Below are 12,605 nucleotides of genomic sequence, written 5' to 3' on the forward strand. Positions count from 1 at the left end.
ATAAGTGCTCAAGTTAGACACCAATTAACACCCTCCACCTGCGTATATTCAAACAATTGATACACAATTAACAGATTAACAATGAATGTATTCACCCATCTGTTTAACCTCTCATTAAAGCACGTGGTTTATCATCTCTTAACTTCTATGTAGAACATTTTAACTTATTTAGAGCATGCAGAACTTTAGCATGCGTTCGTTCTGCCCCGAAGATGTAAACACTAGATTTTCTAGCTTTACTCTTCCACTGACAAGAATATGTTTCATGAATTAATGATGGTCGTGTTGTTTCCAGCTAAGTAGTATCCTGCTTGCACTGCTTGCAACAGATTGTAGCTCTCCTATCCAGCAGATTCTCTACAGAGTTTTGTACATACACAGTGTCTCCCAGCTTAATACAAATGTGGCTGAGTTTAAAGCGCAGTTGTAAGAACAGGTTCCACACTGTGCTGGAATTGGACTCCATGCTGTGTCAAATCTAAGTGAAATGAAGCTATCTCCTGAGGTCATGACTAGCGTTTTTGGGTCTTCTATCTAAATACTACTCAAAAGTTGGGAACTGTTAGTAATGCTGAAGTTGGAGTTACAAATATATTCTTCGACTGCCAGAAGTAAAAACAGAAAATGCTGGAAATGCAAATTAGATCGGGCTGCATCTGTGAAGAGAATAGACAGGTTATGGCATTTTTGGGCTTGCACTGATGGCTGTAGTGTCAGTTTTGCTCGTGGTTCTTTGTTCTCAACAGTTTTTTTTTTCCTCCTTCCTGCTGTTATCCCCACCACCAACTAGGTTTCCCAGCTACGTCATGAGCTATCTATGAAAGATGAGTTACTACAATTCTATACCAATGCGGCAGAGGAAACTGAGAGTGATTCAACTTCCTCCACACCGTAAGTATTCGACTCAGTCTTGTCAAATAATGCAATTCTGAAGCATCTATGCATCAGTGCAGAAAATGTAAAAAAAAAATGGGACCATGAAACGTATCGATGAATAAGTTGGATGCTGTACTGTTGACGGAAGCGTTTAATATACCATGGTGTGTCCAAAATTTCAACAAACCTATCTAAATTCTTCAATTTAAATATTCCTCATTGGACAAAGAGCCATTTCATGGTATGAAAACAAAGCCATTTTAACGTTCATAGTTGAATGTCAGTGAAAACTATTAAATGTGACTTTTATTTCATTGAGAATTAAAAGTATGTAATTAAAATTTTTAGTTTGTCACAGGCTATTTTTCTAAATACTTAAACAAAAACTTAAATATGGTTTCTTTTTGGTGGAGCTAATTTATTTTACTAGTAAAACCTTTTATGATGAACAAATGAGCACAAAGACAGAATTAGTTATCAAGGTTTATGAATTGATGTGCCCTCAGGTTGAGAAGGATTGAGTCTACCTCATCTGTGCAGAATTATTTTCATTTGGACTCTCTTCAAAGGAAATTGAAGGATCTGGAAGAGGAAAATGTTGTTTTAAGAACAGAGGTGAAAAAAAAAATCAGTTTTGTGTTTTCTGTTACTATTAAAATCAAAACCAGATGAAAATGTTATTGACAGTGAAGGTTTCATCTGCACATTTCTTTCTTATTTAACCCTCATCCAGTTGAGATTAAAGCCAAGAAGGTCTACAGTTAGAGATGCACTAGCCATGTTTGCCAGATGCTTAATTAATCTGTGTGTCTGCATACACCACCGTATTTGAAATCATAAATTACGATAAGTTTCTTTCAACACTAGCCACATGTAAGGTTCCTTTGGTTCAGTGTAAGCCCAAAGATTCTCCTAGCTTGGCCAGTCAGAATTGGGCGCTTTCTATACGCGGTTCATAACCCATTGCACCTTAGAACAATGGCTTGGTCCATCAACCCTTCATGTGTTGATACCTGAAGTCTCAACAGTTTTGATACTCATTTGAATTACTGAAACACTTCAATGTGGAACAATGGACGAATGCCAGAAATTCTGAAATGAAAACCGGTCATCATGGCAGGCAGATATAAGCAGTTTTGTGATCGACTAGAGACCTTGCTTGTGTGGAATCCACTCTGTTCACCTTGCAGGCCAGATTCTGTAGCTTTAGGCAGGTAATATCGTGCAATTACAGGTTATCTAAAAGGGATTTTAATTTCTAGGTATGTACACATGCAGGCTAATGTTCAGAAACCTGCATGTTGGCCTATATTGGTAGGCTTTTACTGGCTAGAAAAAATGACAGTTGGCGATGCCACTTGCGGTATTTATAGTATTCCTCCACCCTCGCGTCATGGTAATGTAGAGGAGTTGATTCATTGTTCTTGTATGGTGCATTCTAAAACAAAAAATGTTAGTGATAACTGGATTTTATGGAACTGTTACCAGTATTATAATGTAACGCATTTTATCTCGTCACCCAGACATGTCATCTGCAGACTGAGACCATTTCATATGAAGAGAAGGAGCAGCAACTTGTGAATGACTGTGTGAAGGAGCTAAGTAGGTTGCAATTGGCAGGAGGTTGTTGTAAAATTAATGTTTTGAAATGGCTGTAATCACTCCTTCCTGTGCAATGCTCAATCACTTTTTAAAAATGCAACATATTTCATAGCTACTTGCCCATGGATGATTTTGAGGTCACCTGTATAAAAACGAATACAGACTTCAGTTCTTGCAAGCTATAACACGCAATTCACCTTTTCTTTTGCTGTCACCATTTTCAATCCGTTTCAGCATCTGAAATTAAATTTTTTTTAACAACCATAGTATTAGCAGCATTAACATTAAAAGAATTATGAATTTAGCTTTCATATGCCACCATTAGTTTGCTTTTATCGTGTGTGCATCCAGTGTTGTTAAAAGTTTAAAGTTGCACAAGGACTTTGTAAATGCCCTGTATTTCACTCCCATCTCCAGTCTTTACCAGTCCTCTCGCAAAGTGAGCAGCTTATACTGAGATAGGGATTCACAGTCGCTACATGTATACAACACTTCATCCAAGGGGTCATTATTCACTTATAATTGTAGGTGGATTGTTTGACTTGAGCCTATCATGGTCAAACTCTTCACTCTTGTATTTGTCAGCAGTGATCATTGAACAGTAATCAAGAGCTGGCTGACACTTCCCCTCACTTCACTTCTGGATATCAGTTGAATTATTTAAAATTTCATTCATGCCATTACAAAAAAATCCTTCAATAATGGTGACATTATTAGTGTTTAAACTCTGTCCTTCCATACTTAAAACAAAAAGCATCGTTGTGAAAAACATAAAATGAATATTAAGAAAGCAGATATCTGTGATTTTGATTAACATTACAGTCCTTTTGCAGAGGAGTTATTATTTGGAAGCTTTTTTTTCCTGTTTCTCCTTGTTAAATTTTCCTTTTGCTGGATGTTTTAATCCATGTTTCAATCCTTTTTTTATTTTTGTATTTTGCACTCTATTGGACTGCACTGCTATTCAGGAATGTTTTGCATGGATTTTAAGGCAAAACTCCAATAATTGTACAAAAGCTTTGGGTTTTCAACTAAAAAGTGGTTTCTTTAAAAAAAAAAGTTCTGTACTCAGCAAATTTGTTGTGAATATAGGACAAGTACAGCCAGTAACTGCTCACTTTTATTTCATATCTGTAGCTTTTGTGATACATTAATGACTTAGACTTGGCACAGGACACAATTTTGAAATTTACGGATGTCAAAACTTGGTAGCAAACAGTAAAGAAGATTCTTAATAGACTTAAGGAGGACATAGACAGGCTGGTGGATGAAATTTGATGTATAAAAGTGAGAGGTGATGCATTTTGGTAGGACGAATGAGGAGAAACAATACAAGCTAAATGTACCATTTCAGAGGGGGTACAAAAGGAGAGAGACCTGGGGGTGTTTGTACACAAATCTTTGACGCTGGTGGGGCAGGTTATCAAAACAGTTAGTAAGGGATCCTGGGCTTTATAAGTAGAGGCGGAGAGTACAAAAGCCAGGAAGTTGTGCTAAACCCATATAAAAGATTAATTCAGTCCCAGCTGGAATATTGTGTCAGTTTTGGGCACTACACTTTAGGAAGAACATATGAAAGCTTTGGAGAGGGTACAAAGATTTCACGTAAGGGATTGCAGTTATGTGGATAGGCTGGAGAAGCTGGGGTTGTTCTCCTTAAAACAGAGAAAGCTAAGAGGAAATTTGATAGAGTAATAATAAATGAGAGATATGTTTAAAATCATGAAGGGTTTAGAAAGAGTAACTAAAGAGAAACTATTTCCACTGGCCAAAGGGTTGACAACCAGCGGGCACAGATTTAAGGTGATTGACCAAAGAGGTGACATAAGGAAAAGCTTTGTTATGCAACGAGTGGTTAGGATTTGGAATGCACAGCCTGATAGGGTGGTGGATAGAGATTCAATAGTAGTTTTCAAAAGGGAAATGGATAAATACTTGAATGAGGAAAACAATGCAGGGATATGAAGAAAGAGCAGGGAGTGGGACTAACTGGATTGCTCTTTGAAAGAGCTGGCAGAGACTCGATGAGCTGAATGACCTCCGTCTGTGCTGTGCTATTCTATGATACCTGTTGTAGATCTAAAATTGACTCTGCTTTTCTTGCAAAATTGTCTAGGGGATGCAAATATTCAACTAGTTAACCTGGCAGAGGAATTGGCAAAGAAAACTGAAGACACAGCACGACAGCAAGAGGAAATTACTCATCTTCTCTCTCAAATAGTCGACCAGCAGAAAAAGACCAAAGCCGTAAGCTCACAGTACATCTAAAAAAAAAAGTTTACCAGCACTACTTAAAGACAATTGAGGCTAGTTTTATCATGTAGGTCTTATTCGTGGCAAACTGCAGTAATATTGTTCAAATGTATTTAATTTCTGAATTGTGAATTATTAGGCTGGAGTGGAGGCTATCGCTGTTATGAGGTGGTCTGAGTCTAAATCCCCGAGGGAAAAGCAACGAATATGTTAACTCATGGTTGTAACCCGTCAATTGGTATTTAATGATATAACACTGAGTAATGCTGATTATTGTCAAGACAACTGAAGCAGTAAGACGTACTCCCTTGCCCCAATTAATCAATGCTATCTTTGACAGAGCAGAGTGGGTGTATGAAAAACATTGTGTGAGTCATAGGAGAATGTCAAAGTAATTGTTTTTAAATTCTGTTCTTCCCTGTGGCGTGTAGGGGAGTCATGGAGATAACTGACTTGGGTTTGGTGACTTTATTTACCAAAAGAAGTTTGCAATATTTGTTCCAGTATGGGGATGAGTTTGCTTTACCACTGAAGACACCTGACCAAAGGTGATAGGTTACATACTGTGAATATATTACCAAATAACACATTGTTACTGTTTAAAAACTTAACTCGCATACCTTTCAAAATTACTTTGGAGAAGCTGGATTAATAGCTCATTGTAACCTGTTTGAGCACTGGCTTATTATTAGGGCGGCGCAGTGGTTAGCACCGCAGCCTAACAGCTCCAGCAACCCGGGTTCAATTCTGGATACTGCCTGTGTGGAGTTTGCAAGTTCTCCCTGTGTCTGTGTGGGTTTTCTCCGAGTGCTCCGGTTTCCTCCCACAAGCCAAAAGACTTGCAGATTGATAGGTAAATTGGCCATTGTAAATTGCCCCTAGTATAGGTAGGTGGTAGGGGAATATAGGAACAGGTGGGGATGTGGTAGGAATATGGGATTAGTGTAGGATTAGTATAAATGGGTGGTTGATGGTCAGCACAGACTCGGTGGGCCAAAGGGCCTGTTTCAGTGCTGTATCTCTAAACTAAACTAAAACATAATCGATGTTGTCCAATGGAAGGGGCACAAATAGAATAAATCTTTTTAACCCTTAGAGTTTTATTGGTGCATTGATATTCAATATTGAAGTAGAACTTTTTAAAAATTCTTCTTGTGGGATGTGGGCGTCACTGGTTAAGGCAAGCATTTGTTGCCCATTGCTAATTGCCCTGGACAGTTGAGTGGCTTGTTAGGCCACTTCACTTAAGACTGACTTAGCGTATGAGAAATATTGTATGAGTCATAGGAGAATGTCAAAAATAACAACTGTTTTTCAAATCTATTTTTCCCTGTGGCCAAATTTAGCATGACATGTCCCCGTTCAATAGTGTTTAGTATTTACAACTGTGAATGGCAAAGAAAAGCAACACTTGCGTGAGAGGAAATGTTCATCATTTGTATTGAAAATGCAGCCTCATGGAGGCCCACCCAGAATGGATGTACAACAGGTCCATTTCTAACCGTTTTCCATACATCTGAAGCTCGCTTGCAGTATATACTCAATGAATAATGTATAGGAATTTAAAAAGAAACAATTGGGCGCGAAGCTGGGCTGTACAGTTATCTGAAGTAAGTTGTATTTGTGATCTTATTACCGAATGGTTTGTCTTTCCTGCAGTATGCGGTAGAAAATGAGGAACTTACTCAACATTTGAGTGCAGCTAAAGATGCCCAGCGGCAGCTCACAGCTGAGGTAAGTCTGTCATTTGCATGAACTCCATAAAGTAATTTAATATTTGTGTTGTGTGTGATTTTATATATGGTGAAAGAGTCGGGAATAGTCAGAGCAACAATACATGTCCAATTTAACTTAGGCAGCAGAGTTATTGAGTGTGCCAATCAACAATACATAAAGTCTTGCAACACAGGAGGAGGCCATTTTGAATCACCGTGCCCATGACTGCTCTCAAAGAGCCATTCACTCCCCCTTCTTTACTTGTTTCCCCATACTCTTCTGAGTTTTTTTCCAAATATTTGCCCACTTTGGATTTTTAAGCTATTTTGGATTTTGGTCATGCCATGTCCCAACAGTTCTTGACATTTAAAAAAAAAAAAATCAAAGTTATCCTTGCCCCTCTCTTCGCTGCATTGAACAAAGCGGGTGTAACCCAGGCCAAGCCTCCCAGCCGAGCCAAGCTTGGGACCAATCCTAGGGAATCAGCAGAACTGTAACCTTGGCTGCAAACCTGTAATCCTTGGATAGCCGTTTGAGGGAGCAAAACCACAGCAACATAGTTGACGGTGGGGAATATCAAAATGCAGATTCATCTGAACCCTTCCACCCATAGGTTCAGGGTGCATAAAACTCCAGAGGTCAAAAGCAAATCATGGTGCACTCACTTCTGTGAGCTGCTTATTTGTTATGAATGAAAGTGATCAGTGTTTTGGGGTCCCTTTTTGATTTTTGCCTGGACACTTTATTCACTTTGTGCACATAGTGACCACAGACCAACTGTGGCCGTGATGTGTCTTTTGTTTCACATCCGCCGTTACTTTACTGAGCAGTCCTGGTGGCTTCGTTGCTTAAGGCAGTAAGTAACTGAGCTTGACAGATGTGGGATATCCCAAACTTGAGTTGTATGATATGTGCCAGGCAATGGCCGACATGATGTAATTAGCCTCAGTACACATGGGTTAAGCAGGGGAAAAAAATCGCTCTGTGCTCATGCAACTGATGGCTATTCAGTGACCCTGGATGGGTGATACTAGCCATAGTGAAATGAGACTGCACTGTCCTCTGTTTGCAAATGAAGGTTGCTTAGATAAGGAATGATTGGTGCCATAAGAACTGTACCCAAACAAAGGATCAGTGCTTTTGGGAGAGTTGAAGGCATGGAAGACAATTAAAGAAAGAACTTGCATCTATATACTTCCTTTTGCATTCTCAGTAAATTCCAAAGCACTTCAGGCAGGAGGCAGACCCATTTATTGTGCAGATAATTAGTAGAATATTCAAAATTATTTCAGGAACTGCTGCAGTCCAGCAGAGTTGGGTTTTGTAATTTGATATTCCAATCAGTAATGCAGTATAATCTGTAGCTTTTTCCACATTGGACCTCGTGACTTCTTGTTGAACAGCTCTTATCTATTTGGAATCAATGAACCCCATTAGCAGGCAAGATAGTAATAAAGGTATCAGTCACAGGGTTTGTCTGTGATTTACTTGGGTAAATAGATAGATATTAGATAAAATTTATATTAGATAAAAAGAAATGTGTTTCAAAATTGTTCATACATCTTCCTGTATTGGAGTATGTTTAACTGGCTCTATTTTTGACAAGTGTGTTTCTTATGTTCAAGGGCAATAATGCTCTTGTGATATGCTGCACAGAGCATGTCCATCACAGCATGCAGAACCACAGAGCAGTGGGAATATAAACAGAAAATGCTGGAAATACTCAGCAGGTTAGGCAACATCTGTGGCGAGAGAAATCGAGTTAACGTTTCAGTTCAATTGCCTTTCATTCTGACAAAAAGATCACTGACCTGAAACATTAATGCTGTTTCTCTCTCCACCGAGACGTGCTGAGCACTTCCAGCATTTTCAGTTGTTCTTCCAGATTTACAGCATCCGCAGTATTTTGCTTTCGTAATCTAATAATGGGATATGATTATCTCCAGTGCTGAGTTCCTGCTCTCACCAATGCTGCTGTTCGAGCCTGAGCCAGACACTTTCTCCGAGAGGCTTCTGTGCAAATGCAACTCATGCCAGCTAGTTTAAAAAAAAAAAATTGACTGAAGTTCGGGTGCAGATTGCCTCCTCTCTCAACTGCTATTGACACATGGTTCAGGAGGAAAAATATAACTATTTGGAGGAGAATGCAGTTTGTTCAAAACAATAGAATGTAAATAGTTTTGGGTATGTGCTGTAACACTGCCATTTCCACATAATTTTAACCCCATTGGTGGCTGTTCAGTATCTGTGCAATGTAATACAAAAGTTAATCAAAAGTAATTTCCCAAACATTTATTTTTAATAACTGATGCTGCATCATTTTAAAACCTTCAAGTTGTAGTGATGGCAGTACATCTTTAGGATGAGTATATTTTTGTCCGCAGTTGCGGGAGCTGGAGGACAAATATGCAGAGTGTATGGAGATGCTGCATGAAGCACAGGAGGAAATCAAGAACCTGCGTAACAAAACCATGCCAAACAGCACACCCCGGCGTTACCATTCACTGGGCCTCTTTCCTTTGGTAAATACAGACGAGCAGAAAGAATGCGTTTGTGTTCATCCATTTACAAACCTCTGTTTAATATTGATGTGTTTGAATGCTAGTTTTTTTTTTGTTTGCATTTGTCCGAAACATTTGGTACTAGTGTCCGGTAGAAGCCTGAGAGTCCAGTTGAACACCCTGTAACCGTGTAATAATCAAAAGCATCCAGATGGAAATGTTAACGTGCTTCTAGGTTTCATATGCCTTTTTAAATAAATATCATAATTCAAAAATAAATGTACCATACACCGAAGTATGCTCAAGATATCTAGAGACTAAAGCACTTGCTGGGCTGGATTTAATGGGCCCTTGGTGATGGTGTAGGAGGTGGGCCCATATAATTGAGGTGGAGTGAGGGGCAGGAATAGCCAAAGGCAGCCCTCCCGCTCAGAGACCAGTTGAACCCCTTAAATGGCCAATTATTACCCTCCCTGCGGGCTTCAGTGGAGGGGTGTGTCCTCCTCCATGGGCACAGAGTGCCCCCGGAGGCAAAGGCCGCACCTCCGGTAACGCCTCCCCCCTCCCAACTACAGAAAAACCCAGATTTCCGCCTTTTCCATCCCAAATGCACCAAGTGCAGAGATTCCCCCCCCCCCCCCCCCCCGCTTTCCCAGCTCTGTGGTGCCAGCTTTCCCTGGACAGGAAATTAAAGGCACGGGAGTGCCGCACGTCACTCGGAAGATCAGGAACTGCTGGTAAAATCGCTCTAGCTTCCATTTAAATGTATTTAAATAAGTGATTTGAATATTGAAATGTACCCCGCCACAAAGCAGTGGATGTGCTGCCGCAGAGCTTCCCGCCACCGGGATGATCGCAGACCCGGCATTCCTGGCGTCGGGCTTTGTGCCGGGCCGCTGCAATCCTCCGGCCCCGTGCCACAGAGCCTGACGTCAGGAGTTTCACAAAATCCAGCCCCATCTGTGTAAATGTTCAATCTCTTTCACACCTTCAGCTTTAATGAAACGAACAAAATCCACGATAAACTTGCCACGTTCACAATTGGGAATGTGGTCGACAAGTTTAGTTTGGACTCTCTTGTCAGGTCCATCTCTTATTATACATGTACAGTGCCAGCTACATGCATGGTTTGTGCTGCTGTAAAGCTTAATACACATATACATAGTCCAGAATATAAGTTTGGGATTTGGTGCCAATTGTGTTAGTGCCTTGAGGACATCTTGTGTTCAGTTTCCTGCAGGAAAAAACTGTAACTGGTGCATTTGAACTGTTTTGCTTTACAATTAAAATTTAACACTAATTCTGATGTTGGAGAACTGACTGTCTTGTTGACTGTTTTCTAACTTTAAACATTTCCCCAGTCACTGCATCATGTTCTGCCTTCCCCTGATGAGACAGCCGTGTTAACGGGCAGCTACTCTCTGCAGCTGCATTGCTGTAAGGTCAGATGCTGGGACTTCAACTATAACTGGAGCAGTAGAAGGAAAACTGCGTGAATTCCCATTAATAGAGCCACAAGGAAAGAAATTCTGATTGCACAATTGAGAACTTACGCTCACAGCTTTGGCTTTCTCATAAATCTCTGTGCCAGCTTCCAGGGATGGGATCCATGAGCATTCTACTACTGAGCTTTCAAAGGCCCCTAATTGCAGTGACCAAATTGGATTGCCATTTAATGCTGGCAGGGCTCACTTATGGTCCAGGATTACATTTCTGCCTGCTTCCTGCAAACCTGGGTACTGTGGGGCCTTTGGAGGTAACACAGGTGGGATTTCTGTGGAGGCAAAAATAACCCACTGCCCCTCTGCCTAATCAGACTGGGCTGTAGCCCGAACCATGGTTTTTGGTAACAACTGTGAATCTGCCAGAGTACTTGACCCTTTGTTCAAATCCTCTGCCCTGTGAGCACCTTTGCTCAGAGATTTTGTTGTGGTCAATGCTTTAAGAATGAGGGGGGGGGATATTAATTAAGCAATCTTGTCTTGCCTAAGGTATTAAGAAATGTTGCTTTGAGGGTCAGAAAATGGCTTGAGATAAGCAGTTAAGAAAACATTGGTCTAAAGTCCAACAGAGGAGGATTATAAAGTTGAATGTCCTGACCACTTCTCTTACATGGCATGAGTTAAGTATCGCAAGAGTATAGTGTTATGTATGTTTTCTCTAATACCGCAAATATATATGTACTTTTTAAACCTTTCTCACATTGGAGAGCAAACTATTGGCATCGCTTGTTTGTCCGTCTTGAAGTCGCGAAATATGGCAGAACGTGTTTTTCAGTGCCAGCTTAGAGTCATCGAGACCATTGCTCATTTCCAAGTGATGAATGCTCTCACATTTTATTTTATTTTATTTTATAGGATTCTTTAGCAGCTGAAATTGAAGGGTCAATGCGCAAAGAACTCCAGATGGACAACTCACCTGCCCAGGAACAAAAGTATGTCCCGACAATACAATCTTTAACCTATTTGTCCATCAAAAAAATATCCTCCTCAAATTCTACCTGGTCAACCTTTATTATAAGCCACTTTCTTTTGTAATTATTACCCTTTCATTTTATTTGCTATTATTGTAATTGTGTACAGTTTAAACGCTGTAGTAGCTTTGCCTAAAGCAGCTTCAGTATTTTTGAAGTAATCCTTAAAAAGAGAAAATTGACTTAAAATGTTGTGCGTTTAAATTATTCATCGTATAGTTATTTAATTTCAACATATGTCGGCAGAACATTCCACTGTTTCATGGAGTTAATGTCGAGCTCACTATCAACCAAATGTTAAAGCAAAACTGATTTTTCTTAACATCTCAATTTAGGATGGGTTTCTGAATCTGTTGGCTAGGGTACATTCCTGTTCTCTCTCAGTGGTGGTCTTGCATTTAAAAAAAAACAAAAGCAATGGGCATTGCGGTTAGCCTCAGTATGACCTCGAGTGATCAACCAGTGTACCCTACAGACAGGTCTATATGTGTGCACTTCAGGTGAAGATAAATTGTCTTTCGCTGCCATTGCCTTTCTCTCCCACTGTGTTTTTCCAACCCAGCCACACCCACAGCACTGACCATCAACCAATATGTTGACGATTGTTGTATAAAGCCACCTGTGAAAAATGCTAGCCTGGGCAAAGGCTGTTGCCACCTTTGGAATCAGTCTCCCATCACAAATCTGTGCCTTCAGAGTAGGAGTAGTAACAGTAGAAAGCTGCGAGTTTCAAGAAAATCCGAGATATCAAAGTATATGTTGCGCTCATTTTCAATCTTAGATGTTTTAGACTCTTGTCATTCTAGGCACAATGAATTTTCGTGGCTTCTTTAATTCCAAACAGTATAACTGTGCTCATTTTGGAAATAAAATGCACTTACACATTGGTTTCAGGACTGTGGCAAAGTTCAACCAGACATACACAGATTCTGAGCACCACTCCCCGTGTTCGCACACATTGGTGGGCACTTCCGCTCAATGAACTGTTGGAGGGCGAATAGAAACCTTGTGTTTTTTGTGCCTCCAACTTCTGTTCTGAGGAACAGTGTCCCGGCCACTGTTGGAAATGCATTGGGTGCACTTTTTATATGTCGTGTTCTGTCAGTTGAGTGAGTTCCTTGTTCATGCTGCAAACAGCACAGAGCAAAAGTGCCTGAAGATCCAAGCTGGCAGTTGTTCAACTT

The 12,605-nt window shown here is 40.2% G+C and overlaps 1 protein-coding gene across 1 annotated transcript in view; it reads left to right on the plus strand.

Moving 5' to 3' along the window:
• trak1a (trafficking protein, kinesin binding 1a) overlaps positions 1-12,605 on the plus strand; it is a 215,151-nt gene that overhangs the window by 180,566 nt on the left and 21,980 nt on the right. The window contains exons 7-13 of the mRNA XM_068054432.1: positions 791-891; positions 1,383-1,491; positions 2,400-2,478; positions 4,595-4,725; positions 6,391-6,465; positions 8,832-8,969; positions 11,306-11,382. Coding sequence (XP_067910533.1) covers positions 791-891; positions 1,383-1,491; positions 2,400-2,478; positions 4,595-4,725; positions 6,391-6,465; positions 8,832-8,969; positions 11,306-11,382 — 710 coding nt within the window. The remainder of the gene's footprint in view (positions 1-790; positions 892-1,382; positions 1,492-2,399; positions 2,479-4,594; positions 4,726-6,390; positions 6,466-8,831; positions 8,970-11,305; positions 11,383-12,605) is intronic.

The sequence above is a fragment of the Heterodontus francisci genome, chromosome 2, assembly GCF_036365525.1.
Source record: "Heterodontus francisci isolate sHetFra1 chromosome 2, sHetFra1.hap1, whole genome shotgun sequence".
Taxonomy (NCBI): Eukaryota; Metazoa; Chordata; class Chondrichthyes; order Heterodontiformes; family Heterodontidae; genus Heterodontus; species Heterodontus francisci.